The sequence below is a fragment of the Calidris pugnax genome, unplaced genomic scaffold, assembly GCF_001431845.1.
Source record: "Calidris pugnax isolate Ruff unplaced genomic scaffold, ASM143184v1 scaffold341, whole genome shotgun sequence".
NCBI classification, from domain to species: Eukaryota; Metazoa; Chordata; class Aves; order Charadriiformes; family Scolopacidae; genus Calidris; species Calidris pugnax.
This window is the reverse complement of record NW_015091149.1, coordinates 12,723-36,148: the sequence shown is the minus strand read 5'-3', so window position 1 is coordinate 36,148 and position 23,426 is coordinate 12,723. Positions and strand designations below refer to the sequence as shown.

Here is a 23,426-nt window from a genome sequence, read left to right as displayed (position 1 = left end):
TATGTATTAAGAATCTGTAGGTATCACTAAGATATTCTCAGGCAGGAGGTAGAAGAATATACAGTCCATATTAACAAACAGTTATATGTTCTACAGAGGACTTGACTGAGAGCCCCAGTATGGAATTGGCATACAAAGGGAAGAGGCTGTGTAGAAGTAGGGAGGAAAAAAGAATGAGGTATACTTCTATTAATTAAAGTTTTTTTTACAGTGCCTAATTACAAAAGCCATAAATTTGAGATGTGAGCAAGGAGGAGAGAGGGATAAGGGGAGGAGTTTCAGTTTGCCTAGGTAATTTAGAATTAATGGCAGAGCTGATGTGCCACCTGTGTGTGAAGAAGTCCTTGTGCATTTGCTGAGGCCACCAGTCTGGCATCTGACTGAAAAGTGCTCGTTTTTGTAGGAGTGGGAACCTCAATGCCTGAGGGCAGGAGAAAGTTGCCAGGGTACACGTTTGGAGAAGATGGATACGGGTGACTGCCCTACAAAACTTTTTGGGGTAGAGTTAATGTAGATTCAGTGACACTGGTATGAAAGAAATATGCTTTTAATATGCAATGATGTTAATTTTGCTAAATGCAGTGGAACAAGAATAACATCACACTGTTGAGATGCAAGGAATGAGACTGGTGCACCAAAAGGTCCTGTTAAAGGGCACCGGATACAGGAAAGATCAGACCTCAGCAGGCAATGGAAAACAGCAACTATTTTCAGCTAACATGCACCTGTACAATATCATTTTTTTTCAACTAATTGTAAAGCAAGGCGTTTCCAGAATCATCTCGCTGCATCTTCTTATTAACACCCATCTAAAAATCCTGGATATTCAAGTCTCCTGAAATATATACAGAGTCCTGTAGCAGGTAAGATTTCTTCGTTGGGACTTGATGTGACCAGTTAGATGCTCTGGAAGCCTTTACTCGATTTGGAACAAAGGTAATGATAAATGCTGGAAGGATGCCCTGTAGCTCATCTACTTGGTACTCCAGCCTCCTCCTCTTAGCACCCTTCTGAAGCTACTGTGTTGGTGCCAAGGTGGTATCCCATCAGGTGACATTTGCAAAGAAGCCTTGTAGAAAATAAGCTTCTTAAAAGTCTTACTTTAAAGATACAGTTATTTTAATGTAGATTAAAAAATGTCTGTGGTTTATGAGCTGGGTAGTCACACAGGTGTGTTCACAGGTTGTTTAACATTTGTCCTGTGTCAGTAGGAAGAGACTGGGAAAAGTGGGCAGAAGCTATGGATGAGCAGACTCGTGCCTGTGCAAGACAACTTGGAAGCATTGGGAAGTGTGGGATGGACCATAAAAACCCCATCCTCAGCCACTGAAATCTACACAACTTACATCACTGGGCTAGTTTTAGTGCCTAATTGGAAAGGATTTGCAAGTAATGATCCCCAGTGAAGGGAAACACGTTTTGCTGGCCTGTCACCCAGTTGAACTTTTGAGTAACTGACCCAAAGGACATCCCTCCCACCTGAAACCTACCTTGTTCAGATGGCTTAACCCTAGCCACAGCATTTATGGCCAAAGGATGAAAAATTCAGCTGGTTGTGTCCTAGCACTACTGAAATGCTTTGGAAGTGTGGCACCCTCTGTGAAACTTTACTGTACAAAATGCACTATTTACAGTCTAAAAGTCATTCTGATCTTTTACTGATCTGTTTAGTCTGAGTATTCACTTCTAAATGACAGCTGCTAATCAAGATTTCAATTCAGGAAGGCAGTGTCAGCTTCTGTCTTTGTTTAGTTTTTCTCACAGTCTTTATGTAATACCTTCTAGGTAGACCAGCAGTTTCGAAGTGAATTTGACATATTTCCCTCTTCTAATCTATATATTTACAAGACGTTTTTATACAATCTTTCCCTTAAACAGATGATAACAAGCTATGACCTAACCCAGTTGACTGGCACCCAAAAAGAATCCTTGTTCAGTTTCTCTAACACAGTTTTCAGCTGGTTACATGCACTCTGGAGATCTTCTTTCACCAGTACAGTGTCAATTAAATGGCCATACTGCTCTTCAATGAATGCTGCTGAATTAATAATTTCTTGCTGTTCTTCATCCTGCTGATCAACATGAGAAGATGGTATGAAATTTACAGTATGTCTTTTTAATTGCTAGCATTTTAAAGTATATTAGCACAATAAGTCATTTCTTTGAAAGGGAATGAAGCAACAGCTGCTGCCATTAGCAAAGGGTATGTAAGATGTAACAACCAAGATCAAGGAGCGGTGGAACCTGGTGGGCTGTTTCAGAAATGCAAGAGGTGATAGGGAGGGGGAAAATGTGTTACAGGAGGGATTGCATTTTATTAAGCTGGAGTTGCTGCCTAACCTAACACCTGGAAATCATCCTCCTCAAAACCTGAAAAGGAATGCTAGACCCACTGTCTTCAATTTGAGTAATTTTAAAGGCTTACATGAAAATTTACCAGGTGAACTAAGTTCTGTTACATACAAATTCAAGTTCAGGTTAACCAAAGTAATGATGTGTGCTCTTGGTATTTCTATTCACATTTACACATCACCAGTTTGCAGCTGGTCTCAGTTTGGTCCTTTTAAGACACTCGTGTGCTGCATTTTGTGTGTACCTGAGGAACAGCCCAGGTGGGTGGCACTCTGGAGCTATCAGGAGTAGGTGGCTACCTGTACCATTTGATGGGGCTGCTCAGCAGCAACATAAAATTATTATTAGCTTATGGGAGTTCAGTAGGAGCTTCCCCTGCTGCAGTCTGGAGTGATGTACACAGATCCACACTTTGCTTTGTGTTATTTATACAGTCGAGTTTTAAGGGAGTCCAAAATCTCATTCTAAAGTTTCAGCTGAAAGGCTGTACGTGCACAGGGCACCACTCTCACCCTCGCTCCTTTGTACCGTAGAAATGATACCCCCAAAACTTCTTTCATGTCTAAAAAGAAGAGATTAAGGTAGGATACTTACAAGGGGGGATGAGATTTCTTCTGACATGGGAGATTTTAGGGTATGTTTTTTCTTTTCTGGAATGAGAGGCTTCACAAAGATAACGTAAGGCTTGAACTCAGGAGTCCTCAAGTGTTTTACTGCCTGTGAACAGATAATTTTTGTTACACCATTTTAATTTCTTTTGATATGTCAGTGCTCTACTCGAGCTGCGTTCAGTAGTTTCACTAGCACACACTGTGGTGTGTAGCCCTGTGTACTATACATCTGACCACAGCAACCTCTTGCTCTTCAAAAGAAAGGTTAATGTCAGTGTCCTGACTAATTTACAAGACTACATGAGCTTCCTGCAGTGTGGCACAACTGCGTATCATCTCCCTGGCTGTGCATTGCGATACCGGGAACAAGGACATGGCAAAAGAGAGTGAGAAAAGTATAAAAAAAACTTAACAGGCAAGATATGGTTTGCTTTGCTTAGGAGGCCAAACACTGGAAGTGTTAAACCTGGAATTCATCTAAGGTAGTATTACAAATCTTTTTGTATCCTAGTTACAAAATCTGAATCAAAATTTCAAAGGTAACTCCTTCTGGTATACTGCCACTGGTTACAATGCCAGTAAAGCTTCAGAGGCCATAGAAAGGAGTAAGAATGAAAAGCCCATCCGTGCTCTAAATGTTCTTCCAAGGAGGGTCATAGACATTACTCCTACAGCAAGGGACAAAATCCCCCAGTGAGAACTGATCAAGTGTCACCTGTTCTGTATCGGTCGGACGGCTGGAACGGTAAATGCTGCGCCGCTTTCCAAAGAGCCCCATTCCCTTTAGCTACAGTCAGGCCACCCACCAGAAACACAAGTTCTGAGCACATCATTGTTCTTTGCAGAGCAAGTAGCCACAAATGATGAACAACATGGGTTGCTCAGGCTGGCAGCCTAGTAAGAAATGTTTGCTCTCTTTAAAATAAGCTGCAGAACTTACTTCAGGTACCACATCCACCAAACAAACCTTCTTTTTGGCCATCACGGACCGGATTGCCTCAAGACTTGTACCATACAGGTTTTCTTTGTATTCTCCGTGTTCCACAAATCTAAAAAGTCAATAAATTTTTAAATACCATTCACAAAGAATATTTAACTTGCAACATTTGATAGTTGTTTCCTAAAGTCCCTGTAGTCAATGGATGGAGGAGGAAGGGCGGAACAACGGGGGAGAAAAACAAACACAAAAGGGTTTCTTTTTTCTTGCTATTTTTTTTTCCTTCTGGTTGCTTAGTATCAATAGTCATCTTCACATGTCACTAACAGCTAATCACCACTACTGACAAATAGGGGAATAAGCTGCATTAATTCAGTTGACTGATGTTCAAGCCTAATGGAGGATGTTTTTCACAGAAAATAGAATAAAGCTGGCAAGGAAATGGACTCCAAATCTTCCATCTTCTGGGAGACTAACTAAAAAATCTGTACTGTCAGGAAACACACTCAGTCTTACAGAAAGTCCTTTATATTCACAGATTCAGTCTATGTCTCACTTTAAAATGGACTTATGAATAAAACTTGTTACCCATCCTATTAAATGGAGAATAATTAGGCCCAACTAAATATCTATTACTTTCACTAGATTCAATTCTCACCAGTCATAACTACTTCTAATATGCAGCCTTAAATTCTAACTTATAATCCTCCTACTAGTCCTATGTTGTGTCTAAATCTCTTCTTACTAAATTTCTGAGTTCACACTAACAGTCCAGACTGACCATTTTACTTGGAAAGCTGAACCCTCCTCGTACAGCTAGTCTGACCTTACACCTGATTTTGGCATTCATATGATGTAAGATTTAACTTGCAATATTTTTGAAATGCAGTCGATTATGCCAGTATTTTAAAATTAACTCACTTGTTTTGCTGTACATCTGTCTCAAATGATTGCTTAGAGACAAAATTGTATTCTACTCCCTCTCTCTCATGACTTTTCTTTGACCTGGTTGTATCTAGAAGAGAATGGAAGCAAGAAGAGACAGATCAGCCTTTGCAAACAACTATATTTTCTCTGTTCAAGCCTGCATTTTCTCTCTTAAGTTCCAGTCACGTCTTCATGACCTCAAATAAGGTAGTTTACACAGTGGCAAATTCAAATTAACATAAAATATAAATCAAGCATTCTAATTTTGTTTTAAACACAATCTCAAAAATTGTAAGACCAAAAATGAAGTGGTTTTACTCACAAGTGTGCTATAACTAACACAAAAATTAGGAGATAATTCTTACACTTGGTAGAAGCAGTAGAGTATATCCTATGGAAACCAGTATCTCTTAAGTATTTGGAATTTGGACTCTCATTTTCTTTGAAACATAGAAAATAAAAATAGGATGTATATAAAGTCCTATTATGTTTCCTCTGAATTTAGAGGAGGAATATCCCCACCTGTTTTCCTGCACTACTGTGAAACTTGTAATGTGAAAGTTATGTGTCCTTTACCTTTGATGATGTAATTTCTTTATACAATTGTTATTACTGTAGGAGAAGCTTTGGTGATCATTCTACAAATCTATGCTTGACCGTAAAAGTGACATCTGCTATTTTTTGCATACATGTTTAAAGTAAAGTAAAAATTACCCTTTTGAGTTCTACTGCTAACTAACTGAATGTCTGCCTTACAGATGTTTATTGATGTCTTAAATAATACATGAACAGTGTCCTCAGGGTTAATTTTTTGGTACCTTGTTGGGGAATACAAATACAGATGGATTTTTTTCTTCTTAATAATTTTTTTAGAAAACAATCCACCAACAAATTTTCAGTGTAACCCTAGCCACAAACCCATGCAGCAGAATCACTGATTTCTCTATCACTGTGACTGCCTTGTTTGAACAGCCTTGATATACTAATCAACAATTTAAAATCTTTTGAGAATTTTGACTTAGTTTATTGCTGACTACTTTTTTCTTTTTTAAAAAAACTTTAGCTAGTATGATATTCTGAAGAAAAAATCCTCTTTTAAACCCACATAATGTTTTGGCTAAATCTTACAATACTAGTTTTTCACACTAGTTTTTGCAGTTTACAATTCCTGTATTCAGTTTCTCATTTTTTTTTTAATGGACACTGAGAAAATGCAACCTGTTCACCTGGGAAAACACAATTCATAAAAATCAACTGAGTTGACAGAATTCCAAAGTGTGCATGTGCCAAGTTATGTAGTAATCTATTCAGGTATTAAGGGCAAACATAGTATATTACAATGGGAAAAAATATTTTTAAGTACTTCTGAAATATGCATGTAAGTGATAGTCAAAATACAAGTTGCCACTCAGCTATTAGACAGCATTTATGGAATAAAGCAGCGACACACAAAAGCTGGTAAATTCTACTCACGTGGAACGGCAACACCGTACTCCTGCGGGTTCTCTGACACGACCTTCTGCTTGAGCTCACTTAATTTGGCCCCCAAACAACCTAATAAAATAGAAGTGACTGACAGATTTCTGTGTGGAATAAATAATATCAATTTCACACAAATAAGACTATAAAGGAACGCGCTTGAAGAAACCTGTCCGTGAGCGCTCTCATGACCTGCCGCATTCTGCTCTGAAGAACATTATTAGGAACAAACTGAATCCTTGGACAGCTGTATTTGGCAAATATCAGGCAAATATTTGTCAGGCACTAAGTCAGAAAATCTGTAATCTTAGCAGGCAGCTTTATGAGTTACCCTTGATTTCTGTGACATCCTGGGAAGCTGGCTTAACACAAAGCTGTTAAGCGAATTAAAACTGCAGGCAATATTTTGTTAGCTAATTCTACCCACCTTTTCATCAACTGTTCTGATGGCATAACTACACACGTGTTTGAGTGAGAACCAATGGAAAGTGAATTATAAAAATGAGAAATGGTCCTGCATCCTTATTTTTCATGGAATAGTTTGGGTTGGAGAAGGATTGCGTTTTGAGAAGGATTTGGTGAGTTTGGTTGGGTTTTGGGGTTGGTTGGTTTGTTTGGTTTGGTTTTTTTTTTTAAATGATATTTAACAGAAGAGAACTTCTGATCAAAACCAGAAAAACCTTTAAAAAACCACCAGAACCGTAAATCCCCAAACCGAACACCTAAAGAAAGCCTCTTGGAATGCAGGTGATAAGAGAAGAGGGAGATGATACATGAAAAATTTTGAAGCAATTGTGTATCTTACCAATCAAAACCACCAGCCTCTGCTGTTCACCAGGCTGCTGCTGGTATTTTGTAACTTCTTCATATGTGAGGAACTCTGCTGCATCTCCCTGCTCCGCTTGCTTTCCTTCAGGCACATTGTTCTCCTTCTCTTTACGACTTAATCGAAAGCTCCTGCGTAATCCAGCTGTAGAGGAAAACAAAAGATGTATTAAACCATGTTATCACCAAACTTATCTAAATTTTCAAGGTTGTTCAGCCAGAAGTTAATTCTGTCTTTGAATATGAGTTACTCTCACAATTTTTTTTAATGATCAAATCAGTGCACATATGCTAATCTCACAGATGAAAAATTTGCATAGCAGGTAGAAAACCAATAACCCAATGTATGATACAAAAACCCCTCGTATCGCCTTGAGTTGCCAAGTGTTGGCTATGCCAAAGTCCAACTATGCCAATGCACAGAGATAATCTAGTTTATGAATGTATGAGAAATTAAGTCCAATATAAGCTAGTTTTTCTTTTTTTAATATGGGGGGGATTATGATATTTGTTTGCTTGTTTTTTGCGGGGAGGTGTTAGGAAAGAGATTTTGTACTCACCTATGTACTGCCCGTTGAAATATCCTTCACAGTCACAGTCCTCTGTAAATTAAGAAGAGGAGAGGGCACAGGGGAGAAGAGAGTGAGAAGGGAGAAAGGAAATATTTTAAACAGTGCCTGCGATATGAGTCTGGCTCTTGGTGAGGGAAGAAGTTTTATATTCTGCATTGTATCCATGGCTAAGATCAGAGCTATTTTCTGTTGTTGCAGGGAGGCTCTAGTTGCACACTTGTGCTTTGATGGGATATACCAATTACAGCCAGCTAATCATCAAATGGGAATAGTACTTTCAACCCAAGTTGATGGAATACAGATAACTTGAAATATTATTCTCAAGAAGCATTTGCAATGTGAAAAGAAAAGCACATCATGCAGAATTCAACAGAAAATACCTGGAAAGGCGCGTGGTGCAGCCACATACAAACTGCATGAGCTCAACAGAGTTGCTCATAATGAAAATAACACAGAAAACAGTCCAAATGAACGGTGAAGAAAAATCAATTTGGATTGATAGAAGTGCTCTAAAATGTTAAGTCCCGATATTTCTTTATTTTTAAAGAAATACCAGATACAAAGACTGCATTTGTCTTGCAACTCTATCAACCTCACTTGGAAACCTAAATGTGTGTAAATGCATAGCAGAAGACACAAATAGTTCTCTCTTGAATCGGGGTAAATTTGGAAGTTATCATTACCTAAGTCACCAATCCAAATTAAATTAGTTTAAATAATAACACAGGAAGAAACTCCTGTAGGAACAAGTCGTATCTACTATTGCCTTTGCTTGGGGGCTTAGCAGGTGTTTTAGAAAATGCAGTGGTTGTACCTACCTTTATCAGAAGACTGATCATCTGTAGTTAGCATGAAAGGCAGAGTTGATATGATATTAAAACACTGACAATTGATTGAGTAAAATTAGAGAGAATGGAAAGGAAGGTTCTTCTGGTCTGATTTGTTTAACAGGCTTTTCTATCTTAAAAAAAATAATGCAGTAATGTATCCTTATGAACTGATTAAGGACCTTTTTTGGCTAAAATTTAGTATTATACCCAGTTACCAGCTTAAATGTCTTGAGAACGTCTGACAAAAAGCCTAAGTAGCAATCTTCATTACATGCCTCTTAACACTGAATGTAATGGAAATTAATTTGGGAAAGCTTCATTTAAATCAGTAATGCTATCTTAGAATTTGGTTGAGCACCTTCCCTCCTCTTCGTTGCATAAGAATAGCTATATTTCTGTTAGAATACCTGTATCTCTTCATGAGATGTGCCATGTAACATGGGTCAGAAGTTCACTTCTATCACTGAAATGGACAATTTCCAGATTCCCAGTCTACATGAGGGTGGCACTTCTACCACAACATCAGTCTTGGGGCTGCCCCACACATCAGTAATAGCTGAAGTGCCCAAGAGGAACAGGAACATTATATTCTGGGATAATAAAGAATGTCTTCTGCCTTCAATCCCTGACTTGCAATTTCACCTCAAGTAGCAGTTTTTGTGTGAATAATTCACTGACAGAGGCTTCAGAGCTGTAAACATGAATCACTCTAAAGTCTACTTAACACCAGCTCTGTAACACTAAGCCTGAAACACTGCTGCTGCCAGCTCCAGTGATTTTTATCCTCCTTATAGTTTATTTTCGTACCAGCATAGAGTAATTTCATGCACTTATGGAAGAATTTCAAGAAGTGTGCATTGCATTACTTTTGCAGCTTTCAAGTCCCAAACCACAGAAAAAAATGTGAACACTAGTAAATTTTACAGCATCTAAACAATATTTAAGGCCTCACGTTCTGGAAAATGAGAGGAGAGGGACAGACCTGTTTTTTGAAAACAATAGGCACTAATAGTACTGGATAAAGCTCAAACCCAAATCCTCTCACATGGCAGCTTGTATCCATGCAAATCAATGAATGACAGATTACACAAAACATATTCAAACACATCATTATTGAAATAACAGAAATATACCAAGAAGTGGGTATCAACTAAAGAGATCACTGAAGGAACAGAGCAGACTTACATAATGGTTTCTTCACAGTTCTGGGATTCTGCAGAGTGCCTATGGTTCTTCTGTAAGTCAATCGTCTAAATAGAAAGTAATTGTAGTTTAGCCATGTTAAGCTCAGAATTAGAAAGAATTTATAGCATATTATACATACAGCATTGAAAATAAAGAATGAAAGAGTGCTTTTCCTTGAAAAATAGATGACGTCTCTGATTCAACATCTCAAAAGACTTTTTCTTTAAAACTGTGACGTTCCCAGATTGCTACCAATAAATGACTGAGAGAGGAGATTCTAAAACATTTTAGGCTTTCATACATCAAAGCAGAGAATCAATAGCATGTTACTTTTATCAATGTAATTTTTTTTTATTTCCTATTCTATTCTATTCTATTTCTGCTAAGAATCCAACTTCTATTTGCCATTTTTACAAAGGATGGGCAAAATTCCTGTCTGCCACAAGAGACCCCCACCTTCATAACACCAACAATCAGAAGAAGACACACACAGTAATTTGTAGTAAGAATAACACAATGAGAACAGTGGCCTAAATCAGATTCTTTCTTAAATATCATACTTCTGTACTGTAAATACAGGACTTAAGGGATATTCTTGCTTTAGAAGATACATGTATTTTGGTGTAAAACTTCAAGCTCTAGAAGGTACCCAGGTGGAAGCTAAATACTCTCTTATGAGCCAGAAGAAAGACTAGATACACTTTTTTTTTTTTTTTACTACTACATGCATAAATTCAAAATTGTTACGATAAATTAGCATTTCCTCTTATACTATGGAAGTACACATCTGTGAAATATTAAGTCTCTATAAGCCAAGAGGGTAAAGAGATTGATATTCCACATTTCATTTCATGTTTGTTTAGCAAGTGCTTCTGTCCTCATGTCAATGGCAAACCAGCCAAGGAAAGCTAAGACGTTTATTTTATCATTGGAGAAGGTGGAGATTTTTAGCACTTTCCTCTAAGCATCTGGTATTCATCCTGGCGTGATCCTGCCCTTGATTTCCTGGGGAAAAAAGCAGCATAAAAACTGTGACACTGCATGTGTGAAAAAAATTCTGTGATCTTCACTGACAAACCTTTCTTGGAACTGTTTTGAGGGGATCAAGCCTGCCCTGAGGTTGGTATCTCCAACACGCTTTGCTTGCCACCATGTGGGATCATCTTGGCTCACGACTTCCAGGACGTGTCGCCTCTTGAAAGGCAGCCCAGCCTCCTGGCAGGGAATGGCTCTGTCTTCTTTGGGATTATAGCAGAAAAGTGCCCTCATAAACACCTTTAAAAGACAGTAACACATCATTTCTTCTTGTCCTATTTGGAGTTCCAAGCTACCTTTAAAAGGCTTCCCCAATGCTTATACTGCTAACTGTATACTTCATCTCTCCTTTATGCTTTATGATACTCAAAAGTACTGAAACCTAGCAATCTCCTGCATTTTGACTTACTTATGCAGAAAAATAAACTAACTTTGAAGCATATACCTAGTCATTATGTACTGGCACTGTGGGACATGAGACTCAAAGAACAAAGTCTCAAGAAACACAATTCACAGTCTATGTAAGTACAAAATGCAACGAAAAAAGGAAAAAAAATAAGGGGAGGGAGAAATAAAAAAAAAGAGATTTACAGCAGAGTTGCCCAATTATAAAGACTGTCCTTAAAATATTCCTTTAATGCATCAAAATCTACTATTCCACTTTGGATTTGTAGCTTAAAACTATTCAACACATCACAGTAGAACTACTTTTTAAAGTGATTTGAGAGGCTTCACGGAAAAATTTGGCAACGGAGACGTGGAAGCAGAAACAGGGGTTGACAGAGGAATCCTGTAAAGGACCAGCCGACCAGCGAGTCATCGCTGATCAAGAAGGACAAATGAAACTCTTGGAGAGGGACGCTGATGTTGGCAGTGGGCTAATGGGGTCAAATGATGAATGCAGCTCTGTTTGCAAACAGGTCTGCTTTCAATCAAAGCAAGTGGCAATTTGCCCAGAGATAAGGGACAGATAGCAGCTGTCGTGGTGAGAGGAGACTGGCAGGAACACCGATTTTAATTACGTGAACAAAAAAGACTAGATTTCAGAAATGCTATGAAAGAACATGTGCAGATGATGGAGAACTAAGTAATTCTATTGAATAAAACGGCACTGCATTTTACAACAAGAAACTGCTCTACTATCTTTTTAGTTCAAAACACTAAAACTAGGGCACTCCTACTGAAACAGCAGGAATCTTGCATTTACAGAGATGCCAGAATTATGTAAATATGAAAACACACACCAGTGTTTCACTAAGTTCATACCTTGCTGTCCTTTAGACGATCTTCTTCTTTGATGGCTGGAATTATTTTTAATGTTATTGATCCCTGAGACTGAGCCTGAGAAGAAAAGAAATGTTTTCACATAGAAAGCAAGACAAGGACACAATGCAGACTATTCAAGTTCCAGTTTAGGAGCTAGTGTCTGTCTCTTCTTGGAATTTTAATAGTCCAAGCTAATCCACTATTTAACTTCATTACAGAGACTATCAGGATGTGCCACGAATCCTCCACAGCAGCATCTTCCCCCTGGAGACATCCAAAGTAACTACTTGGCTACAACATACAAAGACCTGCATTAACATTCCTTCATTTGCTTTTAGCAACTACATTAGTTTCCGGATTACAGTTCATGGGGCATTAAATGCTCTAGTGTCTTGTAGTGCGACACTAACTTCAGTTTTTGTAGACTAAGTATTTTTAAGTGCTCCTTTGAAAAACATTTCTGCATTTTCCCATGTAGTGGCTAACTTGGTTAGGGTGAAATGTAAACATCTACAAAGTAAACATCTATTTTCACTCTAAAAGTCTTTGCTAGTAAATGAAAAAGCACTTATAGGTGCTTTGGAAATCTAGAAGAGGTTTATCTGATCTCTTTTAAATGCCTTATTTTGGATGAGATTAACTGTGTCCTAGAGAAGCCTGCTATTCTGCACAGATTACAAATGAAACCTGGACAATCAGCTCAGACAAACTTTTGTAGCTCTTCCTCAAAAAACAAACTGTGAAAAGGAAACTATTACATTGCAGGCATTTAAAATGGGACAGATGAATAGCATCCCAGGGTCCCCACAAACAAAACTTTACATGGTATTTCAAAATACGATTTTGATTCTCCTCCCCCAAGTTAAAAGCAGTCATTCTCCTTATTCAGGATTATTTTGATCTAGACTTAAATTAGGTGATTGAACCCGTGACAGTTAGTTCAGTTTATTAGTGTTGCCATTCTTCTTACTGGGTCCCTAACTCCACTCCAAATCAGGACAAGGGGGAACCAAGTCACAAGAGAGGAGTCAGAGACAAATAAGTTGAAGAGCTATGACACCTTCTGCAGTGCAGCAGGCTGACCACAGATGTGAAGGGTTAGAAAGAGCTATGAAGATTTGTAGGCATTAATGTTAGAGAAGCTTGAAGAAAGAATTTGCTAATGTCACAAGGAATCTACTGGTAAAGAACAGACTGACAGCTCTGAACTCACAGATGAGCCTTTCTTCAGCTTCCCAACGTATATATTACGAATAAACCCCTTATCTTCTAGGAACACGCTTTTAATTTGCAATTTGCTTGCCATAAACAAAGCATGAAAGGGGAGTTCTTGGCAGAGCAATATGTAACTTTCTGTTTCTATCTTACTTGGTACCAATTCAGTTTGCAGAAGTTTTTGAAGTCAAAAGGAGAAGACTAATCCACTGCAAGAAAAAACCCTCCTCATGCAAAGACAAGCAAGGATTGCATCTTTTAGCTCTATACATATTTTAAACTCGTAGTTAAATTTCATCATCTGTTGTAAATACTAGATGATTCAACAGAAAAGGTTTTGAAATGAAAATAGGTGCAGACCAAAATCTGACTTATTTCTTCCGGTCGTTTGTGTAGCACAGTAATACCATTGACTTCTCTTAGTTCATCTCCAACATGGACAAGACCTGAAAAAGATGGTAAGCAGATTAAATCTACAGACTGGGAAGCACCACTCCTCTGATGTCCCACCTAAGTCAACAGCATGTCCCTCCTCTCCTCCCTCCCCCAGCTTAATGGCTTTCCTACTAGAGCCAAGTGCCTCTGTTGGCAACGTGCTCTGAAATCTCCTGCCCTTATTCTATTTTTTCATACAGCACAGTCTCACAGGAGACCAGCACGAAGATAGAGAACATGTGGCAAGATACTCTGGAAAATCACTGCTCTATATTTGGATAATCACTAAGAATGCAAAACTGGAATAGTTTCATGAGGATGATCAAATCTTACAGCCTCAGAAGACATGCTGCTGACTGTAAAGGCAGCAATGACACGGCCAGCAACTGACAGATCAACACTACGCAGTCCCAGAAGGAATGTTAGACTTGATCTCTGACAGTTGCCTATTAAGATTTTAATAAGCTGTTACCTTGTTTTTAAATAAAATAACCAATACATCTATTAAACACCAGTGTCCAAAGGACATTTTGGAATTAATAACCATCACATTTAGCTAAAGATTATCACTCTAGGTACGTATATACGGTACATGTGTGCATGCATAACTTTGGAAATTTTAAACCAGTTCACAAACGCAATTTTAAATCCCCTTTTCTTCAGAAACTTACCACTGCGATCAGCTGCGCCACCTCTCATGATCCTTGCTACAATCACAGCTCCTGTGTGCTCATCTCTTCTGATGGTGGCTCCCTGAAATAAAACATACACCCCCCAAAAGAAACCATCATAAGAAATTAGCTTTTAATACAGCGAGAGGTGAAATAACATGTAAGCTAACATGTCTTTTAAACTGGAATTAATTTGTTCTATAAATTTCGTCTTCCTCCTTGACAATTTTCACCATTATTCCACTTTTGCCTGTGCCTGTATCATGTGATGTGGGAAGGTGCATGCCTTCCTTTCTGCTGGCTCTGCCGAGTGCTTAAACTACCTACATTATTGTGATCAAAGTCACTCAACTGTGCAAAACAGAATTTCTTATAAAGAGACTTCTCTATGTGTTATTTAATCTCTATACAGTACAGCTAGCACTTCTACATAGAAAAGCAGGGACAGCCAAGTACTTAGATTTTCTTTTTTTTAGTTCTCCTATCTCTGCTGGCAATATAAAGCTTTAATCAGGAATTAACTCACTGCTCTCTTCTAGTACCTACTGTCATACACAGAAAGCACCTTAGCAGATTTCTTCCCTGATGCACTTGTTTTTTCTTATGAAATCAACTCTTCCATTTCCATTTGTATAAAATGAGTACCTTGTCAATATAATATTTACATACAGCTATCAACCATAGTGTTACCACACATCACTGACTCTGAAGGTATTCATTACTCAAATGTTAGCTACAATATCAAAAGAATTAATATGTATAATAAGCATAATTGTTTCAACATATACAGTTTCCTCACAGATCACACCCTCTGTGTTAATTGGTATCAAAGTTTTATGTTACTTTACTAGCTTCAGAACACTCCTAGTTTTTGCAGACTGATGACATCTTCAACTATCTGCTCCATACACAAGCAACACTTTTGCACTACAGAGTTTCATGACTAGAGATGGGTTCTCTTATACGTACCAAGGGTTCTTTATTCTTCACTAGCCGAACAATTTTCACTGATTCCTCATCAAAATCATCATCAAAGTTGTCAGGTAGAGGTGGAAGGACTGGGTCAAAGTTCTTCTGTGCTACAGTGTCGTGTACTACAAGCATTGCCTGCATAAAGGAAATAAGAGACAGTAACATAATGAGATAATTAAAGTTTCCAGTTCTCGTGTTTCCAACATGACAGCAAACAAACCTCCCTCTCCCTAACCTCACCATGAATGCCCCGCAAAAAAGATTTAGCAATTATCTTACCCATCATGTAAACTATATATATGTGTGTGTATATATATGTTGATATTTTAAAGTAAATCCAGGCAATAACAAAGCTCAGCCTAAATAAAGGTACAGAATGGAGGTGGACTATGGAAAGCAAAAAGCTAAGAAATGGCATCTTTTTCTTCTCCCTCAGAAAATATTAAGGAGGGGAGGGAACACAACACGGTGCTTTATGCCTCAAGGGCCTATGGTGTGTCTTCTTAACCCCCTTTGTATCATAACACACGTGCAGGAAATCACATCGGAATAGAACTACAGTTTGTAGGAGCTTTTTCCTTTCTCTTAGGGACTCTCCAATGTAACTTTTCCATTACAAAAGATTCTATTGGAATTCTGCAAAGGAATTTCATTAAGGTCTCTGGTGTGTTCTTTACCCTGAGATGTGGTGTTGACAACAGCTGAAGTAGCTCTTTTTCTTCATTATTCACCGGTGCAGTCTGCAATTCTTCTATTACCTTTAAAATAAAAATTAACACTCTCAAAATAAAAGGACTCCATCAAACAAGGTCATATATTTGCAACTGAGTGTTTCTGGTGAGTGTTTGCTAACTTCTATCATCCTCCAAAGTAGCATACGCAGGTCAAAAACAAACCAAATCAATAGTGCATAAATCCTAAAAGAAATGAAAGCTTCTTCCTCTATTTTATTTTTATTAGTTAGCGTAGGAAGACATCATCAGAAATCAGAATCCTAGCCTCTAAAAATACATTTTAAAAGTGATTCTGCCAATGTAATTTTAGGAACTAGTTCTGAAATTTTAAATTCTATATGGAATCCATAAGTGATACATCAAACACCACCTCTCTGTAACCAAGTAGCAGAAATGCCCTTGTTCCCCTGCAAAGCCTGGATATCAAAATATGTCCTGGAGTTTCGGGACTTCCAAACAAAAGATCATAGAAATACTGGAAGAACTTTTGCACTAGACTGGTTGGGTGGGAGGAGAGAGAAGGCGGGGAGGGAGGTGGAAGGCAGAAGGGGTTGGGGCAAGAGAGATTTCCTTTCCCTGTAAAGGTTTCTAGATAGGTAAGTGATATAGCCCTGCATAAAGGGGGGACAGAGGGTGTCCTCCAGGTTAAGATGGGGCAGTGGGGTCTCCTGGCTTCGCAAAGGGAGAAATTCTGGATCCCAGTGACATTTTATCTTTGACCTCTCATTTCCTTGATCAATCATGAATGAAACTAGCCAGCAGATTCCAAAAACAATTGGGGAAGATGAGAAATACGTATACATACAGCAGAACTGCAAAGCTTTGATTTGTTAGAAAAGCAAGACTTAAATAGTAGGAAAATAATGAAACAAAGAGTTTTTACTCACATCTTCAACTAATCCTGCTGCACTATGTAAAACAGGAGTTGGACTCTGCCTTTCATAATGACGGAGTTTTTCATGGATCTGAAAAAGATTACTGAGGTATATTACTACAGAGATATAAAACAGATACAAAACTTTGTCAATATATTTACGCTGAAATATTTTTATATTGAAGGAATATAATTTTTCTGAGGTAAGTATCAGAAAAATAACCTGTCTTGGGGTTACTTTTGCCTTTTTTTAGGAGTATTTTTGTTTTGTTTTTGCTAGTTTCGCAGACAGCCAGAAAATCTGTTAAGACTTCAGTAGCAGAAAGGAAAAAATGAAGCCATCTCACACTGCTGTTTAGGTCAGGGCACTGTATCTGCATTTTGGCAATGAAGGCAGAGATGTTTTTTCTGAACAAAATGTTAATTGTCAATGAATGTTCTTAATACTTGTGCTTAAATAAATACATGGGTTGGTCAGTATAGAATTCTACCAGAACAAACAAAAAAAGCTTTGGCAAAGTAAACAGTTGATGAATCAAGGGAACAGAGAATAAGTAACCTGTAAGGAAAATATATGTTCATAAATGAACTTTTACCTTCATCAAGTAGCTGAGACTCTTCTCACTGAAGACATCCCTAAGGAATCCCATTTCCTCTTTGTGATTTGAGTCCGGTCTTAGCTGAGATGTCAAAAGGGCCAAAGTTTCATGCAATCCTAAATTTAAATTCAAGACAGAACAAAAGCTTTGTAGATGGCATGTCTCACAGGATCTCCTATTGCAGCCTTTTAACATCAACTACATTTAATTGACTACCATCTTGGTGATCATTAAGATTGCAGAGATCTGTGCTTATCTTCCACTCATTTTGCAATGCTCCCTTCTTAAGTGGCAAACACAGTGTAAGATGTAAGATATATCATATTAAGGGGGCAAGTGGGATGGTTGAGCCTGGAGTAAAGGAGGTTGAGGGGGGTCACTGCTCTCTACAACTCCCTGAAAAGGAGGTTGTAGTGAGGGGGGAGTCGGTTTCGTCGCCCAAGTAAGAGGCAATAGGACAAGAAACAGCTTCAAGTTGTACAAGGGGAGATTTAGACTGCACGTTAGGAAAAAATTCTTCACCAAAAGGGTGAAGCATTGGAATAGGCTGCCCAGGGAAGTGACTGAGTCACCATCCCTGGAGGTATTTAAAAGATGTGTAGGTGTGGTGCTTCAGGACATGGTTTAGTGGTGGTTTGGGCAGTGCTGGGTTAACAGTTGGACTCAATGATCTTCAAGGTCTTTTCCAACCTAAACAATTTAGATGCTATGATTCCAAGACAAAAGCTACCAAAGCATTATATATTTTTAAAGACATTACTTTTGAAGTTTCTCCCTTCATGTTAACTACCCTTTGTTTCTAGAACAGTTAGCCCTCCAACAAACCTTGAGTTATTAAAATCCCACAGCAGAGTTGCAAAATGACTGAATTACCTCCTTTTTTGCACAGCTACCAGCCCTATTTCCCAAGCAATTTTGCTTACAAGTGTTATCCTGCCCTTCCTAGCTCTGAGGCACTCTGAAGTCAGGTCTGACCACAGGAGGAAAGGACTGGTGAAGATTTTCCCTGTGATAGAAGCAAAGCCGTGGCAAGTTTTCTAAAAAGTGCTTAAATCAATATCCCAATTTAGCAGTACAAAGGGCCAGACAGATGTTAGGTTTCTGTTAGGTGGACCACACATGCACCAAAAAAAAAAAAAAAAAAAAAAAGAGGATGTGTGGGGTGTGTGTGTCAAAATCTGCTCTTTTGGCTATTTGCTCCATGAATTTTAGAGTGCATTGGATCCAGGAGGCTCAAACTCACTTCTGCTTTAAAACTCAGTACCATTAGCCTATATGACTTCACTCTGGGTAGCATACTCCAGAAGCTGGTTAGCAAGCTTCTTGAATGGAATCACTGGGGTTTTTTAAGTCAAAAGGAAGAATATTAACAAACTTTACCAACACTTTTGCAGAAAATATTAGAAATGGCACGGCAGAGATCTTTACTAAGCATGTGTAGAAGCCAGTGTTATACTGAGAGGTCCAAGTTTGTTCAAAGGAGCCTGTCTACCAGCATATATTCAGGGGCCCTAGGATTCTTATGCAACTAGGCGCTTCCTGAAATCTAACTTTATTAATTTCAACCTTTTCTATTACACCTTCCTTGTTGGCTTTTAGGTAACTGCTAAGAAATCTAGTTGAACTGTCTTAATTCTATTTTATTTAACTCCATTTGAATTCATTTCCTGTGTGAAACACACATACACTGAGATTTCAGTCACTGGTCTGTCCAAAGCATGCAGATTAGTTACCTGAGTCTTCCGAAAGCACTGGCATGGCTTTGTTCTTAATCTTTGAGACAAATGTTGAACTTAAATCAACACGATTGTTTCTTCTTTCTGGACTGCGATTCAGAGGCAGTCCTGAAATGAGCAAAGATAATATCTAAGCTCAAGCATGTGAGAAAAAATGGCAATCATGTCAAAATAGTAAATTCCTAGTACACGTGTCTCTCAAGTGTTGTTTAACCTGAATCAGGCAGAGTCCTGCAGTTATTCTGCTACGCAATCAACATGAAAAATATTATGTTATATAATAACCATATGGTATCTTGGATAAAGCTGATGTTGATGAGAGCAGATGTTTCCTATTCTATTCTCAAGACAGACAGTTTTACAAGGCCTAAGTAACCTGTCTAAAGATACAGAAAAGAAAAAAGCACGCTGCAAAATGGATGTCTAAAACCAGCAGTAAGCACCATTTGCACAGAACTAGAACTAAGGATGCTACAGAAAAAAAAAGGCTACTTCCATTGCTCAAAAATTCCATTATATGCTGATTTTTCTTGTCACCAAGAGCAAATGACTCCAGAGCAATTTCAGTTCAAACTGCAAAACTGAATCTATGCTTATAATCACTAGTCTGAGATGAAACACTTTGTGTGTTCCAGGGCATTTAAAATCTCGTTCACGTTCACAAAATTCATCAGAGTAATGCTTGCAGAAAACTAAACAGCCATAACAACATACAAGAAGGGTTAGAATGATATGTGGGATACTCCACCTCTTTGCTAAATGCAATAAAGAATGTTCCTTGTGTTTCTATCTGTAGATAAGACTGATACTTTGATAGCATGACACAAGTTTGATGGTTTTCTAGTTCAACTTCATTTTGATTAGCTGCCTGAAAGTGCATCACAAGTTAGCATATACCAATTTAGCCTTTTCTAGATTCCTGAGTTTCTCTACAATGTACTGAAATATTAAGCTCAACAGTCACCTGTGGTTTAACACCCCTTATTTTCTACTGCTATGCTTAAGTAGCCCACCTGGGTATCAGAACATAATTCTCTAAGAGTTATGTTTTCTCAGTTCTCTATGCAAGTGAACTGAGAGTGCTGAAATTTCACTCTAATCCATAGATTGTGCTCAAGTGTATTACATACACTACACATTTATTTAATTAATTTTCTAAAGCATTTTTATTACCCATTGCTTTGCAGAAATAAGTATCTCACATCCACACTTCATGCCAAAAGAAACGCATTGGCAATTCATCCAACCGCTCTGGTTCCTTGACTATTGCCTTTCATTCGACATGTATTTAAATCTTCTCTAATTATCAAGAAAAGGAACTTTTTTGCATGTTCTTTGTAAGAATGCATACTTCCCGCAGTCAAACTTATTTAGCACCAAAACCCAAGAAAACCCTAGTTATTTCCGAGACTCTTAGCAAAAAAAAAAAATCAAAATTAAGACCACCCCAGAGGCATTTCCCATGTTCTGTGAAAATCCTGTTAGCCAGGACTTACTGGAACGAATAATCAGAATAATAAAAAGCATTCTGTATCCAATGATCTGTTACCAGCGTGTTCCATATCAATACTCAGGGCTACCTTCAAGGTATTAAATTCAGCCCCAGCACGTGGCATTTTGCTAGAGGGGCCCAACACCACAAATCTGTACGAATAGGCTCAAATACAATTTCCTCCTTAAAAATATCTACCCTAAACCATAATTCATTTTTCACTCATATCCTTGCCCAGCTGCTCCTGAGACAGAGTGTTTGAGCCACCTTCCCTGACTACGAAAAGGACTGTTCGTATTTGGATAGGGCTAAATATACTTAATTAATGCTGTAACTGGAATCAAAGGGGATTAAACAGAAGCATAATATGCTTTGGCATATCCCCATTACCTTAGAAAATAAACCTCGTGTCTTTCACAGCCTAATACAACAAAAAGCTTCAGTAATCCACATAAATTGGTGAAAGCAGTGGCATTTTAACATCTTTCCAGGGCAAGATCACCCCAGTGACTTGGTATAAAAATGCGTATGCACACTAGTAAGGCCACAGTTGATAGCTACAGCACGGATTTCTCCTCACGTTGCTTTTTTGTACAAGAAGTGTCCAAATCAGATCGAACTAGTCCTTTGCCGGGTACTATGCCTGCTTCAGCACCAAGGAGCGACGGCTCCGACGGCTGAACGGCGCAGGAAGGAGGCCTCACCTCACTCCGTGTTCGGCCCCGCGGGGAACCGGCTCCGAGCCCCCCTCAGGCAGTCCCCCGACGCCACGGCCCCCCCGGGGGCTGGCGGGCAACCCGAGGGGCGCTCCCCCTGTGCTCCGGGCGGACTCTCCCGCGTCGGGGACAGCTTTCCATGCGCTCCATGGAGCTCGGGCACCCGCGACTGCCGAGGGCAAGGCTAGCGCGGCCGACCCCTCCTCACGGCCCAGCCTCGGGCCAACGTGTACGGGCCGAGGTTAGGCCCCGGGGTGGGCTTCCTGCACGGCGGCAGCGAGACGCTCTCTTCCAGACACACTTCCCCAGCTACGCGGCATCTCTCCAGCCCCATCTCCGCCGACCCGGAGGACTCCCCAAAGCCCGAATCCACCATCGGACCCTCAGGCTCCCGTCGCGCCGGGGCCCGCGCCTCGAAGGCAGCGTCAGAACTCGACTCGGCCCGGCCCTGCCACGCCCCGCCCCGCTACAAAATGGCGTCGCCCTGTCCGCCTCTGCGGGGACGGAGTCGCGCCGCGCCTCAGGGAGCAGCGCTGCCGCCGGGCGACCGTTACCTGAGGGTGCGGGCCCGGCTCCCGGGCCCCCGCGGTGCTGTCTGCCCGCCCCGCAGGCCGCAGAGCAGCTCCCCGGCGCTCTCCTCCCTCTAAGTCCGCTGCACGCCTCGCTCATGCGCCCTCACAGCCCTCCTACGCGCCGCCTCCCTCCCTCCCCCGATCCGCTCGGGGCCTTGCGGGCGGCAGCGGCGGGAGCGGGGCGGGATGGAGCCCGCCCGGCTCGTTGGGCACCGCTGGCGATTCGCCGCGTAAACCGCAGCGTGGGGTCGGAGGGGCAGCGTTCCGCCGGACCGGGTGACTGCCGGCTCCGGTGCGGGGTGTTGGCACCGAGATGGCGGCCGTGAGGGAGCAGGGCCCGGGCTCTCGCCGCGGCCTGGGCCTGGCAGAGCCCCGTGTGTGAGGGCAGGGAGCCAGTGTCGATGGTGGCCAAATGCACGGATCTGGTCGCCAGGCTGCTGCCGGCTGTGCGTTGGTGGGAGACTGGAAGGAGGATACTGCAGGGGCTTTCTGGATTTTTTTTGTAGGGGGGTTTATCCAAACTCTTTTCAGTGGTTCCCAGTGAAAGGACGAGGGGCAACGGGCATAAGTTGGAATATAAGAGGTTCCACTTAAATATGAGGAAAAACTTCTTCCCAGTGAGGGTGGCAGAGCCCTGGAACAGGCTGCCCAGGGAGGGTGTGGAGTCCCCTTCTCTGGGGATTTTCAAGCCCCACCTGGATGCTCCTGAGTGATGTGCTCTGACAAGCTCTAGGCAATCCTGCTTCAGCAGGGAAGTTGGACTAGATGATCTCTATGGTCCCTCTAGGGACCTCCAAAGGCCATCTACTCTGACTCCCCCGCAGTCAGCAGGGACACCCCCAACTAGACCAGGTTGCCCAGGGCCTCATCGAGCCTCACCTTGAATATCTCCAGGGAAGGGGCCTCAACCACCTCCCTGGGCAACCTGTTCCAGTGCTCCACCACCCTCACAGTAAAGAACTTTCTCCTAATGTCCAGTCTAAATCTGTTCCCCTCCAGCTTGAAGCCATTTCCCTTTGTCCTGTCACTGCAGGCCTTTGGAAACAGGCTCTCCCCAGCCTTCCTGTAGCCCCCCCCCCCAGGTACTGGAAGGCCGCTATTAGGCGGAGAACTAATAATAATAACGGATAATTCTTATTTCTTTCAAATGCCTATTGAGGATTGGCATCTTCGCGTGCCTTTATCTAAGAGCTGACCTGTCTCGCGATTTCCTTTTAAAACCCCCGGTGCTGCCGGCAGCGGGGGCCTCTCGGCGGGTGACGGGCCGCGACGCGCCGCCCCTCACATGGTGATTCTCGCCTCCGGCGGGCCCAGCTCCGCCAGCGGGGTGTTACGACATCTGTCACATCATCATCATCATGATCATCATCATCATCATCATCATCATCATC

At 40.5% G+C, this 23,426-nt stretch overlaps 1 protein-coding gene across 7 annotated transcripts; it reads right to left on the bottom strand.

The window, feature by feature from the left end:
* Positions 1 to 531: 531 nt before the first annotated feature.
* On the bottom strand, positions 532 to 23,376 carry MPP3 (membrane protein, palmitoylated 3). 7 transcript variants are annotated; one of them, XM_014959118.1, is made up of 19 exons: positions 22,018 to 22,145; positions 19,253 to 19,363; positions 17,517 to 17,635; positions 16,934 to 17,011; positions 15,990 to 16,070; positions 15,310 to 15,447; positions 14,341 to 14,422; positions 13,595 to 13,680; positions 12,020 to 12,094; positions 10,797 to 10,993; positions 9,719 to 9,783; positions 8,522 to 8,542; positions 7,692 to 7,733; positions 7,112 to 7,276; positions 6,301 to 6,381; positions 4,822 to 4,915; positions 3,904 to 4,012; positions 2,947 to 3,069; positions 532 to 2,072 (listed from the first exon to the last, which is right to left on the bottom strand). In XM_014959118.1, the coding sequence occupies exons 1-19, from the start codon at positions 22,130 to 22,132 to the stop codon at positions 1,890 to 1,892; spliced, it is 1,965 nt and encodes a 654-aa protein (XP_014814604.1). In that variant the 5' UTR covers positions 22,133 to 22,145; the 3' UTR covers positions 532 to 1,889. The 7 variants fall into 7 exon arrangements, with proteins under 7 accessions (XP_014814604.1, XP_014814605.1, XP_014814606.1 ...); XM_014959119.1 differs by having other exon boundaries at positions 532 to 2,069; XM_014959120.1 differs by having other exon boundaries at positions 3,931 to 4,012.
* Positions 23,377 to 23,426: the final 50 nt, after the last annotated feature.